The following is a 16,624-nucleotide window of genomic DNA, read 5'->3' as shown; positions in this document are numbered from 1 at the left end:
CATTGGTGGTTGCAGGAGTGTTACGTATCTTCTTACAATAGTTAGAAATATGTGATAGTATTGTTAATTCTATCCCAATCTACAAATATAGCTCAGAATTGGATTTCCATACCAGTTCGTCCATTTCCGATTTTCAAACTGTAGCTTCAGATGTTTTAGTTGGAACATCGTACTGTCAGGGTGCCAGGAATCAGACTGAGACGAGAAGTGCAAAAATAATCACACCTTTATTGATAGCAAAAAATAATAAAAAGTCCACAAGTCAAATAAGCCAGGAATCAAAACCAGAGCTGGTAGTCAGACGAGCCGAGTCAGGAGCCAAAGCGAATAGTCAGACGAGCCGGAATCAGGAACAAGGAAAACAGCAGAGTCAGGGACAAGCCAGGGATCTGGAACCAGGAAGGACGTCAGGCAGCCAGGTAATACACAGGAACTCTCACAAACAGGTCTGAGACAACGCAAATGCAAAGCATACTGAACAGAGGCCCTTTAAATAATAAGTGATGACATCACAATTCTGAGACTGCATCCTGTCTCACATGGATGATGCACACCAGTCTGGCCATAAAAGGAAGTGCAGGAATTGAGCAGCATCCCCCACAATGCACCAGAGTCAGGAAGAGAGGTGAGTAAAATGGCTGCCAGCAGCACATGGCAAACACAACAGGGAAAAAACCCTGACACGTACAAATCATTGTTACACATATACCTTTATATATATATTAACATATTTATCATGTCTTCTTTATTCAGATGTTTTAGTTGGAACATCGTGCAAGCTATATTATTAAATTTATACCTATATATGTGTGTTAACGTATTTATCATGTCTTAGATATTATGCTAACAATGTATCTTATTCTGGTGGTATTAGGATAATTGTAACATTATTTGTATATAGTTCTACAATTTTAACATAAATTCCATTCTATCAAATGTTACAAGTTTGGTTAGCTCTGATCCAAGGTACCTTATTACATGTTACGCGTCACTAACATTTTGGCATATTTGGAGTAAATGATAGCAACCTTCATATTATCAATTTAGGTCCTTAATATGTATTGACATATTTAAGATGGTATTCATTTTTGATTGTCATGTTGAATCCCTCAGTCTGTTTATTATAGACTTAAGTTAGTTGCATCAGTGACTCATGTATCGATACTATCTAATAATTAGAGATATTGCTTATTTGCAAATCTTATATTTATTTGATCCTTCTATTTATTAGATCTTACATTATTGAGCAGGAGCTTGAGTATAAATATTGACAAATCAGCTATAATTTATATACTGATTACATTGTGGGTGCTAATTAATAACACCATTGTATTTATACAGATGGATCTTGTTATTTATTTTTAACAAACTCCTACATTATATATAGAGGAATATCTAGTCTCATTTCATATTGATAGTGGTACTGGTGCTGAAATTGCTAAGGAAAAATAGAGAAAAAGGGTGTGTAATAAATGTTAATTGTGTAGTTATGGTCGTGTCATATTTAATAATGAACCTACAACATTCTATTTAGAATGTAAGTGTTTAGATTAATTGATTTAGTCATAAATACTCAGTATACATTGTATCTATAACCTATATTGTAGTGCTGATCATTTTACACCCATTGTGTTCCTAGGGGTGAATCATAGTGTTATAGTAATCTCATACATTACTTATATGTAGGTGTCATAATTTATACTGTGATATTTACATATCTACTATTATTATAGTGAATTGATAGTGATACCTTACTTAGGTGAGAGTGCTGAATTTCTTGGGATAATATTGTGCAAGGATTGGTGAGGGAAGTGCATTGAGTGTTAAATGTGTAATAATGATTATATTATACTCCATGCTAGTTAATATTTTTATATATGAAAATTATCTAATTAGTCATCTCAATTTTATTAGTCATAAAAAAGTCCAAATTACAGGTTCCAATAGGGGGTTTAAACCACCTCCAATTTTAGGTGAGAGTTTTTTCTCATAATTTATATGTTACTATATATAATGTTCATAAAGGGCCATGTAATGTCCGCAATGTTTGTTGATCAAAAACATTTGTGAAAAAATTGTTATTTTCATTTATGCCGTTTGGACAGACTGAATTCATAAGATAGATCCAGCGGCTTTCTTTTTTCAATAAAATTTCCTCTAGGTTTCCGCCTCTAATTCCCAAGGATATTTTTTCGATTCCAAAACAATGGAATTCTGATCCAGTTAACAGGGTTTGTCTAGGATCCTGGTTTCAGCAGCACTTAGCACACCCACTATTGTTACACCTCTCTCCAAACGGAAGTAACCAATATATACAAGAAAAAAGGGGAGATTGTGGGAGGCGCTCAAAGAGCAGTCTGCTCCTAAATATGTCCTTATATATATATTAAAAATATATATTAAAATAAAAAAAAAAATAATTAGTAATCCCTTATTAAAATCTGTGTGCTGATAATTAAAAGTTCCTCACAGAATATAAAGAAAACCTCACTCAAATTCCAAACACATCTATAATTTTATTAAACACTCTAAAATTAACACAATCAATTCCTATATTCCTAGGACACCGGTGTCTCAATTTACATATAATATTCCATATAAGAATTCCTAAATAGATTGCTTTTAATTAAAAATATATAAAACAATTTTTACAGTTAGTAACTTGGTTAATATAAGTTGCTCAGTTGATACAAATCACACAATTGATACAAGTTATCTCAAACAATTTCAATAAGCAAGCATATACTTTGTCTTTAAATGTTCTGTGTAAAAAACTGAGAATGAAGCCAAAAAAAAACAAAACAAAAAAACAGAGAATGAAGCCAAGAAGAAAAAAAAAAAAATTAAATTTGATGATTACACTAAGCACTTTTTATCGTGTATTCAATCATATGCACTTTGCCCAAAAGTTTTTTGACTTTCTGTGTCTTATATCAAGGCCAAATTTCCAAATCCACAGATTTAACACTCTCAGTATCTGTGCAGTTCCTTTGTTAAAAGTATGTTTAACGGATATATTAATGAATTCCTTTTTGCAAAGATAAATATTACATGCAGAGTCCAAGCCTCTTAGTTGAAAAATAAGGTTTACAATACCTGTTGTCTCCTGATAATAGAGAGTTCCTCACTCAATTTCTTGACAAAGGCTCACAGAGAGCCGACACGCGTTGATCAAACACCTGAGCTCCAAAGAATACAGATGAAAAAACCAAACTATTGGAGAATTTGTCTGTTTGTTTCTATCTGACGAAAGACAATTGAAAGTGTTTCCCTGCCTGCTCCCATAACCGCAAATACGACTTCACACACTAAGGAAAGAAACAACTGTATGGAGAAACTGCGGTAGGAGCTTAAAGCACCGGATTCAAACAGTGCGCGCACTACACAACCTTAAAGCTGATTGGTGAGTAACGGCTCCTGGTAGCCAAACACTCAACAGCTTGTGACCAAGTGAACTGCTGAAAAGCAATATTTGAAAATTGAGTGAGGAACTCTCTATTATCAGGAGACAACAGGTATTGTAAACCTTATTTTTCAACTAAGAGGCTTGGGCTCTGCATGTAATATTTATCTTTGCAAAAAGGAATTCATTAATATATCCGTTAAACGTACTTTTAACAAAGGAACTGCACAGATACTGAGAGTGTTAAATCTGTGGATTTGGAAATTTGGCCTTGATATAAGACACAGAAAGTCAAAAAACTTTTGGGCAAAGTGCATATGATTGAATACACAATAAAAAGTGCTTAGTGTAATCATCAAATTTAATTTGTTTTCTTTTTTTTTCTTCTTGGCTTCATTCTCTGTTTTTCTTTTTTTTTTTTGGCTTCATTCTCTGTTTTTTACACAGAACATTTAAAGACAAAGTATATGCTTGCTTATTGAAATTGTTTGAGATAACTTGTATCAATTGTGTGATTTGTATCAACTGAGCAACTTATATTAACCAAGTTACTAACTGTAAAAATTGTTTTATATATTTTTAATTAAAAGCAATCTATTTAGGAATTCTTATATATGGAATATTATATGTAAATTGAGACACCGGTGTCCTAGGAATATAGGAATTGATTGTGTTAATTTTAGAGTGTTTAATAAAATTATAGACGTGTTTGGAATTTGAGTGAGGTTTTCTTTATATTCTGTGAGTAACTTTCTAAAGGAACTTTTAATTATCAGCACACAGATTTTAATAAGGGATTACTAATTTTTTTTTTTAATATATATTTTTAATATATATATAAGGACATATTTAGGAGCAGACTGCTCTTTGAGCGCCTCCCACAATCTCCCCTTTTTTCTTGTTTAATGGAATTCTGATGTTTTCCCTTGGTGGTAGATTAAGAAATGGGCTGCTACACTTGATGTTTTTGTGGTTCCTTAAGTCCCTTTCAGCGTTTCTTATATTGCTTAGATGTTCCAGCATCCTGATGCAAAATTTTCTTGGTTATACCTATGTAATACAAATCACAGCTGCAAGTGATAGCATAAATGATGCTCTCTGTATTGCAATTGATATGAGACTGAATTTTATGCGTTTGGCCAAATCTATCTGTTAATCGATTTGACATTAGAGGTGTGTTGACAGATGGAACAGTTTCTACATTTGAAAAAACCCAATGCTATGGGGTCACATCGTCTTTCTCCTGACAAAATGACTGGGGCTGAGTACGTCGTCCAGATTTTTAGTACGTCTATAGCTACTTGTATCCTCTCGCCTATGATAGTATTCAGTTTGGAATCTGCTTGAAGAATATGAAGATGTTTATTTAAGATATGTATGACTTTTTGGGATTGAGGTGAGTATGTTAAGATCAGTTGAGTAGTTTCAGCTTTGATTTTCCTCTTTTTTGTAAGAGGTCATGTCTGTTAGTACAATTAGCTCGTTGTCTTGCTTTTTTTATACTTCTGTTGCTATATCCTCTTTGTTTAAGTCTTACTTGTAATTAATTTGCTTATGTGCATGTGTTGTCGTATCTGAGCAGTTCCTTTTGATTCTTAAGAATTCTCCTGTTGGGAGTGCTTTAATTGTGCTTGGTGAATGTCCACTGGTGGCGTGGAGGATACCATTAGTGGCAGTCTTTTTTCTGAAGAGGTACGTTTTGATTATTCCAGATTCACCTCTTGATATTTTTAGGTCCAGAAATGTAACTTCTTCAGTACTATATTCATATGTAAGCTTGATATTTAGGTTATTGGGGTTGAGTTTATTCAGGAATTCAGAAAGTGTGTTTATTGATCCCTCCCATAGGAAGAACATCCATTCTGGATTTATAATATTCATTGTACTTGAACAATACATTGTAGGCGAACAAACAGCTACATAATACGAAGGTGCAACCTGCCAAGCCCTTTATATACTAATCTATTTAGGAATTATAATATCCATTGTACTTTAACAGTATACTGTGGGAAATAGGATATAGAAACTTTTTCACCCAATCCACACGGATTCCAATATGCTCTTAATTTTTTCAATCCTTGGAACATATTTGCAAGGATACTTATAAAGGAAACTTATAGGACAGTTTGCACTTTATTACAGTTATTCAGTATTGCTGATACAAAAATCCTAAATGAACAGCATTACAAACGGTAACGATTAGAAATTTATAACAGTATCAGGGATAGGCAAGGTGTCCATACATGGACACTGGTGTCCGTGACTAGCCCTTGCAGTGTCCGCCACAACCTTAGTATATCTTTTCTTTCTGATTAAATAATAGGAAGAAAAAAAAAAAATGTAGTTTGAATAAAGTTAGTAGCTTGTCAAGAGACTGCTAGCGATATTGGATGAAAAGTTATGGAATAAAGCCTGAGTGAAATACTGGATATGTATCTGCATCTGTATAATAACACCCAGCTCTATACAAAGACACAGTAGTGACACTGGCACATGCGTATAGCCAGACAAGGGTTGGTTATAGGGTCAGTGGTATCTGCATCAGTGTAATAACAGCCAACGCTATATAATGACACAATAGTGACACTGGCACATGGGTATAGCCAGAGGAGGGCTGGTTATAGGGTCAGTGGTATCTGCATCTGTATAATAACACTCAGCTCTATACAAAGACACAGTAGTGACACTGGCACATGGGTATAGCCAGACAAGGGCTGGTTATAGAATCAGTGGTATCTGCATCAGTATAATAACACCCAGAGCTATATAATGACACTGTAGTGACACTGGCACATGGGTATAGCCAGAGGAGGGCTGGTTATAGAATCAGTGGTATCTGCATCAGTATAATAACACCCAGAGCTATATAATGACACTGTAGTGACACTGGCACATGGGTATAGCCAGAGAAGGGCAGGCTATAGGATCAGTGGTATCTGCATCAGTATAATAACACCCAGCACTTTATAATGACACTGTAGTGACACTGGCACATGGGTATAGCCAGAGAAGGGCAGGTTATAGGATCAGTGGTATCTGCATCAGTATAATAACACCCAGAGCTATATAATGACACTGTAGTGACACTGGCACATGGGTATAGCCAGAGGAGGGCTGGTTATAGAATCAGTGGTATCTGCATCAGTATAATAACACCCAGAGCTATATAATGACACTGTAGTGACACTGGCACATGGGTATAGCCAGAGAAGGGCAGGCTATAGGATCAGTGGTATCTGCATCAGTATAATAACACCCAGCACTTTATAATGACACTGTAGTGACACTGGCACATGGGTATAGCCAGAGGAGGGCTGGTTATAGAATCAGTGGTATCTGCATCAGTATAATAACACCCAGAGCTATATAATGACACTGTAGTGACACTGGCACATGGGTATAGCCAGAGGAGGGCTGGTTATAGAATCAGTGGTATCTGCATCAGTATAATAACACCCAGAGCTATATAATGACACTGTAGTGACACTGGCACATGGGTATAGCCAGAGGAGGGCTGGTTATAGGATCAGTGGTACCTGCATCAGTATAATAACACCAAGCACTATATAATGACACAGTAGTGACACTGGCACATGGGTATAGCCAGAGAAGGGCAGGTTATAGGATCAGTGGTATCTGCATCAGTATAATAACACCAAGCACTATAAAATAATGTTTTTAATTTCAAATGTACCTTGGTGTCCTTCACTAAGGTCTGTACTTTGGAAAATGTCCGTCACAGCCTTTGTCTGTGCATATCCATGAATAGTATAAATCAAGCAAATATTCATAACGGATATAGCACGGTATAAATCAATATCAGTATAACATATCTTTATCAGATCCAGTGGATATAATCCAAGATCAATTTCTACTAATGCGTATAATAGGATTATGGTTAAAGTATTAGATTAGTCTAATAAACAGTGCTGGTACTAAAGAATCACGCTAAGTTGGGGAACATCTGATATTATCAAACATATAAGGGTATCTACATACTCTTATATTACAGATACTATAAACCTAAACTCACAATACCACAATAAAGTGAATAATCAGTGGTTATTTCAAACGGTTTTTCAAACTTTAATAACCCCTACATAGGGATTTCTAAATATGTGGCAAAATGAATATTAATACTGTTTGCACCAAGCATTAACACCAACCTGGGGATAATACTGCACAAATCCAAACATCTCCAGAGTTGCACATCCATGTCCGGAGGACCTAAATAATATAGGACCCCAGACATTACTACGTATGAAAACCCTGGTAATACACTGACCCACATAATTACGAAGTATTACTATATTATACAAGATATTAACCCCAATACTTCTAGTTGATTTTAAGTATCCATCTTTTTAATATATCTAATAAAGTTTTTTTAATTTCATTGTGGTAACATACCACCCTCCAGTAAAATTATTATAATATACGTGAGAAGAGTGCTACACGTGTATACTTTTTTTTCAACTGTATCTCAGTTGTATTTGTAAAAGTGTTTGTTTATACACAGCACCTAGGAGTCACTTCAACTATATATAAGGCTAATTCTGTACATTTGAAGGTCCAGTCTCACTCCAAAGATATTTAGTAGTGCAATCACCTGTTTCTTCTAGACTTATTCCAGGACATAGCCGGCTTCCAAGTACCCTTGGGCTGCTCGGACTTGGATGAGGATTGCTGTCGTTGTGATTTGTCGGAACGAAAATTAGACAATTGCTGTCCCTTAGGCCTATTTTTCTTGTCCTGCAGCAGCAAGGCACCCTTCCCTCCAGTAACCGTAGAAATAATGTAGTCCAGCCCTGGACCGAATAAAATCTTCCCCTTGAAAGGAGTCTGGATTTAGAAGTCATATCTGCAGACCAAGACTTCAACCAGAGAGCCCGGCAGGCTAGGACCGCAAAGCCAGAAGCCTTTGCATTTATGCAAAACATCTGCATATTCGCGTCACAGATGAAGGAGTTAGCAATTCTCAGAGCCTTAATTCTCTCCTGAACACCCTCAAGAGTCTCCACCTCAATGAGCTCTGAGAGAGTGTCGCACCAGTAGGTAGCTGCTCCAGCAACCGCGGCTCCAGCTGCCCCCAGTTGAAATAAAAACCCTGTATGTCGAAACATCTTCCTCAGAAAGGTTTCCATTTTCTTATCCATAGGCTCTCTGAAAGAGAAGCTATCCTCCAGGGGTATAGTAATACGCTTAGCCAGCGTAGAAATAGCGCCATCCACCTTAGGGATGGAGCCCCACAAGTCTAATTGAGCGTCAGGGACCGGGAATAATTTTTAAAAGTAGAAAAAGGGGGAAAAAGAAGTTCCTAATCTTTCCCATTCGCTACTACTATTAATGTTCGCCATCTTAACTGGCACAGGAAAAGTCAGAGAGACCTTCCTATGTTCATAAACCCCGTCTAATTTAGGGATCTTCGGTTCCTCAGGGAGAGTAGCCTCTGGAACCTCTAGCATAGACAGAACCTCCTTTAATAAAAAAAATGCAGATGCTCAATGGTTCCTCATCTGAAAGAGGTTTAGAAACTAAAGACTCTGACTCAAGTTCACCCTCTGAAGCAGAGGTTAACTCATCCTCGGATAGCTCGGACATAATAGCTAAATCCGAAAAATATTTAGAAGACTAAGTTAGGAGAACTATGTTTAACTTTTCTCTTGCGTTTGTTAAAACGAGGTAAGGCACTCAGGGCTGCAGACACCACCAATTGTAACTGTGCGGTAAAGTCCACAGGAAAAAGGCCCAGATTCCTGAGAGGTAGATGGCTCAGAGGGGATAATAGCGCTATGAGTATTATAGCAGGCTTGTCTCCCTTCTTAGACTTTAGAACAGTGCTTAGGCAAATGAAACAAAATTGAACAGGCGGGCAAACCACAGCCTCCTCACAATATAAACAGGAATTATTAATCAGTACAGAAGGAGCAGAACCTTCTAATGTAATATCAGAGTCCTCCATAGCTAGGATATATTCACAGAATGACAGACAAAAAATACACTTTATTAAAAAAACGGCACCTTTATAATCCCAATGGCTGGGGCACTCACCACCTCCTAGACCCAGACAGCTAACAGAGAAAACACTCTCCTAGGAGCGATATTCGCAGCAAGATCATAAGAAAAACAATTACGTAGTGCGTAGGACAGTACGTCCCATGCTATGAAAAATGCGCCAAGCTATTATGAGCTGCCCAACACACCAAAACGAAAGTGAAACCTGTTTGTTTCAAGCCAAAAGCACTATGAGCCCAAAAACTCACATAAATGCAGTTATAATAAACACCATGCTGTTCAAATAATCTCCCTGAAGGAGATATTAACCCTTGATCCTAATTGAGGCATAAAGCCACACTGTGACCCTGTATAGCAATGTATATATAAACTTATCTTACCTCCAGGATCCATGCTGTGGAACAGGCACAGCCTCAACACTGATTGCCCAGGAGCTGTTAGTCAGCAGTCTGGATGGCTTCGCAGAAAAACTTTCCCTGCATCTCCAGACTAACTTTCATCAATGCTCTCACTGAGAGGTTGACATGAATACTTAAAACTCCAGTCCTTTCTTTCAAGGGAACATACCCATTACAGGACTATCCAAATCTTCTAACACTTCCTCTGCCACCTCCTATAGTGACAAAAGGCAAAGAATGACTGGGGGATAGGGGAAGTGGGAGGGATATTTAAGCCTTAGGCTGGGGTGTCTGCCTCCTCCTGATGGCCAGGTGTTGTATTTCCCAACAGTAAGGAATGAAGTCATGGACTCTCCCTGCCTTATGGAAGAAAACGGCTAATAATTTTGCTTTATTATGTGCGCTAAAACAACTGAGAAATAAATCACAAAATGGAGGGTAAAATAAATATAAGTATAAAAATTAAAAGTGTTTTCCTATTTTAAGAACTCGAAGTGTTAATGGCAGGTTCCACAAGGGTAACCCTGACACATTCCTGTTCCTAATTGGCTTCAGCCGAGAAATTTGCTAACAAAATGAACAGTGGGTAGTGGTGTATCTCCTCCAGTAGCAACTCAGGTAAGTGGTCCTGGTGTGTGTTATGGGGTACTGAGATTTCAATTTCAGCAAACAGTGTTAAAGTAGCAAAACTAGGTGAATTTAAATGCATTATTGCAAGAGACTGTATACAAATCTTGCAACTAAATGGTGTTTGTAAATAATTGCACAATTAAAAAAAGCCTTTTCTAGCTGAAATTTAAAGTCAAATGTTGATTGGATGTATGCCTTTTTTATAATAATTTGAATCCATTGTGATCAGTCTTCCCACCAAATCTCAAAATCCCTTCATCCATCTGAGCTGTTTGGTTCTCATAACACCACTTTATTACACTACTCATTTTTGACACCAATACATATGCTTAATGGTCTTAGCACATTATAAGAGTCTATTATCTATTACATACCGAGACCAGTTGGGATCCTTTTGAAGTACGATTGGATTCCCCACCAGAATTAAAAGTGCTTTAGCTCTTGTAATTGCCACATTAAATCTCTAAAAACAAAAACAAGAGAGAATGTCAAGGAGATGCTATATTAATTTTACATACATTGGTCAGATTGGAGATGGCAACATAACATTCAATATTCTGCTCAGGATTTTGTTTACACCCCCCCCCCCCCCCCCCCCAACTAATGGAATAGTTTTTACTCCTACACTACTAGTTTTATTATCAAAGAAAATACAAACCAGCTTTTCAAGGAAACTCAGAAACAATGTGAAAACTATATGTGGAGGGGGGAAAAAAACACACCAGAAGTGCCATAAAATGAAAAAAGGGACAGTCAAGTTAAGTCAAGATTAAAGGGACATTAAACACTTTGAGATGGTAACATAAAATGATAAATTATGTTTTTTTTTTAAAAAAATACAATATACTTAATTATTTTGTACCCTTTTATTGTAATTCCATTCTGAAATTGTGGGTTTTTCAGTGCCTGTTAGAAATGGAAGTGCAGAACACTGATATTCCACACAGCCATTGGCTGCACACTCTAGTGACCTATTTATAACTGTCCCTAATTGGCCACAGCTGAGAAGGTAACCTAAGTTACAACATGGCAGCTCCCATTGTTTTATAGACACTAAGGGGCCAATTTATCAAATGTCTGTCGGACCTGATCCAACAGTGCGGATCAGGTCCGACAGACATCGCTGATGCAACGCCGCCCCCTGCAGACTCGCGGCCAATCGGCCGCCAGCAGGGGGTGTCAATCAACCCGATCGTACTCGATCGGGTTGATTTCCGGTGATTCCTGTCCGTCTCATCAGAGCAGGCGGACAGGGTTATGGAGCAGCGATCTTTAGACCGCTGCTCCATAACTTGTGGCCTTCAAGCTCCATTCGGAGCTTGATAGATAGGCCCCTAAAACTTTACACTTATTTTGTCTCTATTTAAACAGCTAATGAAACTTTAAAAACTACATCTACATGTTAATCTCAGACTAATCTTTTCTTTGAATGCATCATTCTATCTAGCATTTGTTTAGTGTTTGTGCTCTATCTGAAATAAGTTTAAAGGGATATTAAACCACTTTCGAACGATATAAAATTTGCACAATCTTTTTATATGTACAGTTTCTGTCCTGAGGCACCAGCTTTTACAGCATGTCTAAGACTCAGAGGATATACTTAAATTCATTTTCTGATTGGTTGATGACCGTCACTTGATGCATTTGGAAGGACAATGTAACCAACAGACTTTTTGTCAAAGTAAAATCTACTAATTTGAAATTCAAACTGCTTTTGCATTCTCTCTTTATTATGCATTTATTAAATATGCAATTCTACTGTATTCAGTGGACCTTTAAAAAGCACAGTCAAGTTCAATGGAAGGACCAAACGATCATCACCATGCTTCTTTGTGGTGATCACCCCATACAGCAAAGGTTGAGTCATTAGTAATTGTCAATTAAAGGGACAGTAAAGCCAAAATTAAATTTAAATTGATTGCATTGAGCATGACATTTTAAAAACTTTCCAATTGACTTATATTATCAATTGTGCTTAGTTCTCTTGGTATCCTTTGTTAAAGAGTAATCCTTGGTGAGTTCAGGAGCGTGCACGTATCTGCAGCCATCTGGCAGCAGTGCTTGCATCATTATAGAATACAATAAAGAAGAAGGCGCCAACATAGTGTGAATCTGTATTGAAAGTTGTTCACTCCCCACACATAAATGGTACTTACGAGAAGTAAAGCACTTGAGAAGTGCTACAACGACTTTCTGGAGCATTAACAGCTGTCCAGGTAGCTGGTCTCTCGTCCTCAAAGTGAGCTCCTAGTACTGTGTACGGTCTGCAGCAATTTGCAGCTTGAACCCTTTCACCTGCTCCTTTCTCTCGCTGTGTAATATGAGAGATGCCCAAACCAGGTGGGCTGGTAGCTATGATCGGATTTCAAGTGTTTGTTAAAATAACGATTCCTAAAAAATATATCACTCAGCCGTGATCAGATATGGTTAAAAACAAATGTTTATTTCATAAACATATATCACAACGCGTTTCCCGGTCTACCTTGACCGCTTCCTCAGGTGAATAAACCATATCTAAACTGCACAGCTTATATTTGCTCAACTCGGCGTTCAAGCCGACTTAAAGCGCATGCGTGAAGGAGTATACAATCCCCATAGTAAACAGGGGTGTGTATTACCGTTAGAACGATTGGTCGTCTGAATGAAATAACAGACCAACCACAGAGTACTGTGGTGACACACCTCTAACGTATGTGTAAGTGTATATCCTTTAATTTCTGGTGTGCAGGTTTCTGCAAATAGCGTAATATCATTTAAAAGACTGGTGTTTATTAGTTATACCATGATAAAATACATATAATTACCAAAAGTGGCTATTTGTATCATAGCGTTACTAGGTTATTAATGCGTGCGTTCTAGCATCTCATGGGGATAGTACTCCTTCATGCATTTACAAAAATTACTGTACTATATATCAGAGACAATGATTCATAACTCCATGGTCTAAAATATACAAAATCTAACGCTGTATAAAAATAACAGAATTTATGTTTACCTGATAAATTACTTTCTCCAACGGTGTGTCCGGTCCACGGCGTCATCCTTACTTGTGGGATATTCTCTTCCCCAACAGGAAATGGCAAAGAGCCCAGCAAAGCTGGTCACATGATCCCTCCTAGGCTCCGCCTACCCCAGTCATTCGACCGACGTTAAGGAGGAATATTTGCATAGGAGAAACCATATGGTACCGTGGTGACTGTAGTTAAAGAAACTAAATTATCAGACCTGATTAAAAAAAAACCAGGGCGGGCCGTGGACCGGACACACCGTTGGAGAAAGTAATTTATCAGGTAAACATAAATTCTTTTTTCTCCAACATAGGTGTGTCCGGTCCACGGCGTCATCCTTACTTGTGGGAACCAATACCAAAGCTTTAGGACACGGATGAAGGGAGGGAGCAAATCAGGTCACCTAAATGGAAGGCACCACGGCTTGCAAAACCTTTCTCCCAAAAATAGCCTCAGAAGAAGCAAAAGTATCAAACTTGTAAAATTTGGTAAAAGTGTGCAGTGAAGACCAAGTCGCTGCCCTACATATCTGATCAACAGAAGCCTCGTTCTTGAAGGCCCATGTGGAAGCCACAGCCCTAGTGGAATGAGCTGTGATTCTTTCGGGAGGCTGCCGTCCGGCAGTCTCGTAAGCCAATCTGATGATGCTTTTAATCCAAAAAGAGAGAGAGGTAGAAGTTGCTTTTTGACCTCTCCTTTTACCGGAATAAACAACAAACAAGGAAGATGTTTGTCTAAAATCCTTTGTAGCATCTAAATAGAATTTTAGAGCGCGAACAACATCCAAATTGTGTAACAAACGTTCCTTCTTTGAAACTGGTTTCGGATACAGAGAAGGTACGATAATCTCCTGGTTAATGTTTTTGTTAGAAACAACTTTTGGAAGAAAACCAGGTTTAGTACGTAAAACCACCTTATCTGCATGGAACACCAGATAAGGAGGAGAACACTGCAGAGCAGATAATTCTGAAACTCTTCTAGCAGAAGAAATTGCAACTAAAAACAAAACTTTCCAAGATAATAACTTAATATCAACGGAATGCAAGGGTTCAAACGGAACCCCCTGAAGAACTGAAAGAACTAAATTGAGACTCCAAGGAGGAGTCAAAGGTTTGTAAACAGGCTTAATTCTAACCAGAGCCTGAACAAAGGCTTGAACATCTGGCACAGCGGCCAGCTTTTTGTGAAGTAACACAGACAAGGCAGAAATCTGTCCCTTCAGGGAACTTGCAGATAATCCTTTTTCCAATCCTTCTTGAAGGAAGGATAGAATCCTAGGAATCTTAACCTTGTGCCAAGGGAATCCTTTAGATTCACACCAACAGATATATTTCCAAATTTTGTGGTAAATCTTTCTAGTTACAGGCTTTCTGGCCTGAACAAGAGTATCGATAACAGAATCTGAGAATCCTCGCTTCGATAAGATCAAGCGTTCAATCTCCAAGCAGTCAGCTGGAGTGAAACCAGATTCGGATGTTCGAATGGACCCTGAACAAGAAGGTCTCGTCTCAAAGGTAGCTTCCAAGGAGGAGCCGATGACATATTCACCAGATCTGCGTACCAAGTCCTGCGTGGCCACGCAGGAGCTATCAAGATCACCGACGCCCTCTCCTGATTGATCCTGGCTACCAGCCTGGGGATGAGAGGAAACGGCGGGAACACATAAGCTAGTTTGAAGGTCCAAGGTGCTACTAATGCATCCACTAGAGCCGCCTTGGGATCCCTGGATCTGGACCCGTAGCAAGGAACTTTGAAGTTCTGACGAGAGGCCATCAGATCCATGTCTGGAATGCCCCACAGCTGAGTGACTTGGGCAAAGATTTCCGGATGGAGTTCCCACTCCCCCGGATGCAATGTCTGACGACTCAGAAAATCCGCTTCCCAATTTTCCACTCCTGGGATGTGGATAGCAGACAGGTGGCAGGAGTGAGACTCCGCCCATAGAATGATTTTGGCCACTTCTTCCATCGCCAGGGAACTCCTTGTTCCCCCCTGATGGTTGATGTACGCAACAGTTGTCATGTTGTCTGATTGAAACTGTCATCCCTCGTGACAGGTTGTCCAGGGACAGCCACCAACGGAGTGAGTCTCTGGTCCTCTGATTTACTTGTATCTTCGGAGACAAGTCTGTATAGTCCCCATTCCACTGACTGAGCATGCACAGTTGTAATGGTCTTAGATGAATGCGTGCAAAAGGAACTATGTCCATTGCCGCTACCATCAACCCGATCACTTCCATGCACTGAGCTATGGAAGGAAGAGGAACGGAATGAAGTATCCGACAAGAGTCTAGAAGTTTTGTTTTTCTGGCCTCTGTCAGAAAAATCCTCATTTCTAAGGAGTCTATTATTGTTCCCAAGAAGGGAACCCTTGTTGACGGAGATAGAGAACTCTTTTCCACGTTCACTTTCCATCCGTGAGATCTGAGAAAGGCCAGGACAATGTCCGTGTGAGCCTTTGCTTGAGGAAGGGACGACGCTTGAATCAGAATGTCGTCCAAGTAAGGTACTACAGCAATGCCCCTTGGTCTTAGCACAGCTAGAAGGGACCCTAGTACCTTTGTGAAAATCCTTGGAGCAGTGCTAATCCGAAAGGAAGCGCCACAAACTGGTAATGTTTGTCCAGGAATGCGAACCTCAGGAACCGATGATGTTCCTTGTCGATAGGAATATGTAGATACGCATCCTTTAAATCCACCGTGGTCATGAATAGACCTTCCTGGATGGAAGGAAGAATAGTTCGAATGGTTTCCATCTTGAACGATGGAACCTTGAGAAACTTGTTTAAGATCTTGAGATCTAAGATTGGTCTGAACGTTCCCTCTTTTTTGGGAACTATAAACAGATTGGAGTAGAACCCCATCCCTTGTTCTCTTAATGGAACGGGATGAATCACTCCCATTTTTAACAGGTCTTCTACACAATGTAAGAATGCCTGTCTTTTTATGTGGTCTGAGGACAACTGAGACCTGTGGAACCTCCCCCTTGGGGGAAGTCCCTTGAATTCCAGAAGATAACCTTGGGAGACTATTTCTAGCGCCCAAGGATCCAGAACATCTCTTGCCCAAGCCTGAGCGAAGAGAGAGAGTCTGCCCCCCACCAGATCCGGTCCCGGATCGGGGGCCAACATTTCATGCTGTCTTGGTAGCAGTGGCAGGTTTCTTGGCCTGC

The 16,624-nt window shown here is 38.8% G+C and overlaps 1 protein-coding gene across 1 annotated transcript in view; it reads right to left on the bottom strand.

Annotated features, from left to right (window-relative positions):
* MOV10 (Mov10 RISC complex RNA helicase) overlaps positions 1 to 16,624 on the bottom strand; it is a 349,433-nt gene that overhangs the window by 64,841 nt on the left and 267,968 nt on the right. Inside the window, exon 18 of the mRNA XM_053706650.1 lies at positions 10,821 to 10,909. Coding sequence (XP_053562625.1) covers positions 10,821 to 10,909 — 89 coding nt within the window. The remainder of the gene's footprint in view (positions 1 to 10,820; positions 10,910 to 16,624) is intronic.

Source organism: Bombina bombina, chromosome 3 (assembly GCF_027579735.1).
Source record: "Bombina bombina isolate aBomBom1 chromosome 3, aBomBom1.pri, whole genome shotgun sequence".
NCBI classification, from domain to species: Eukaryota; Metazoa; Chordata; class Amphibia; order Anura; family Bombinatoridae; genus Bombina; species Bombina bombina.
Note: the sequence above shows the minus strand (reverse complement) of the source record. Positions and strands in the feature narration are given on the sequence as shown.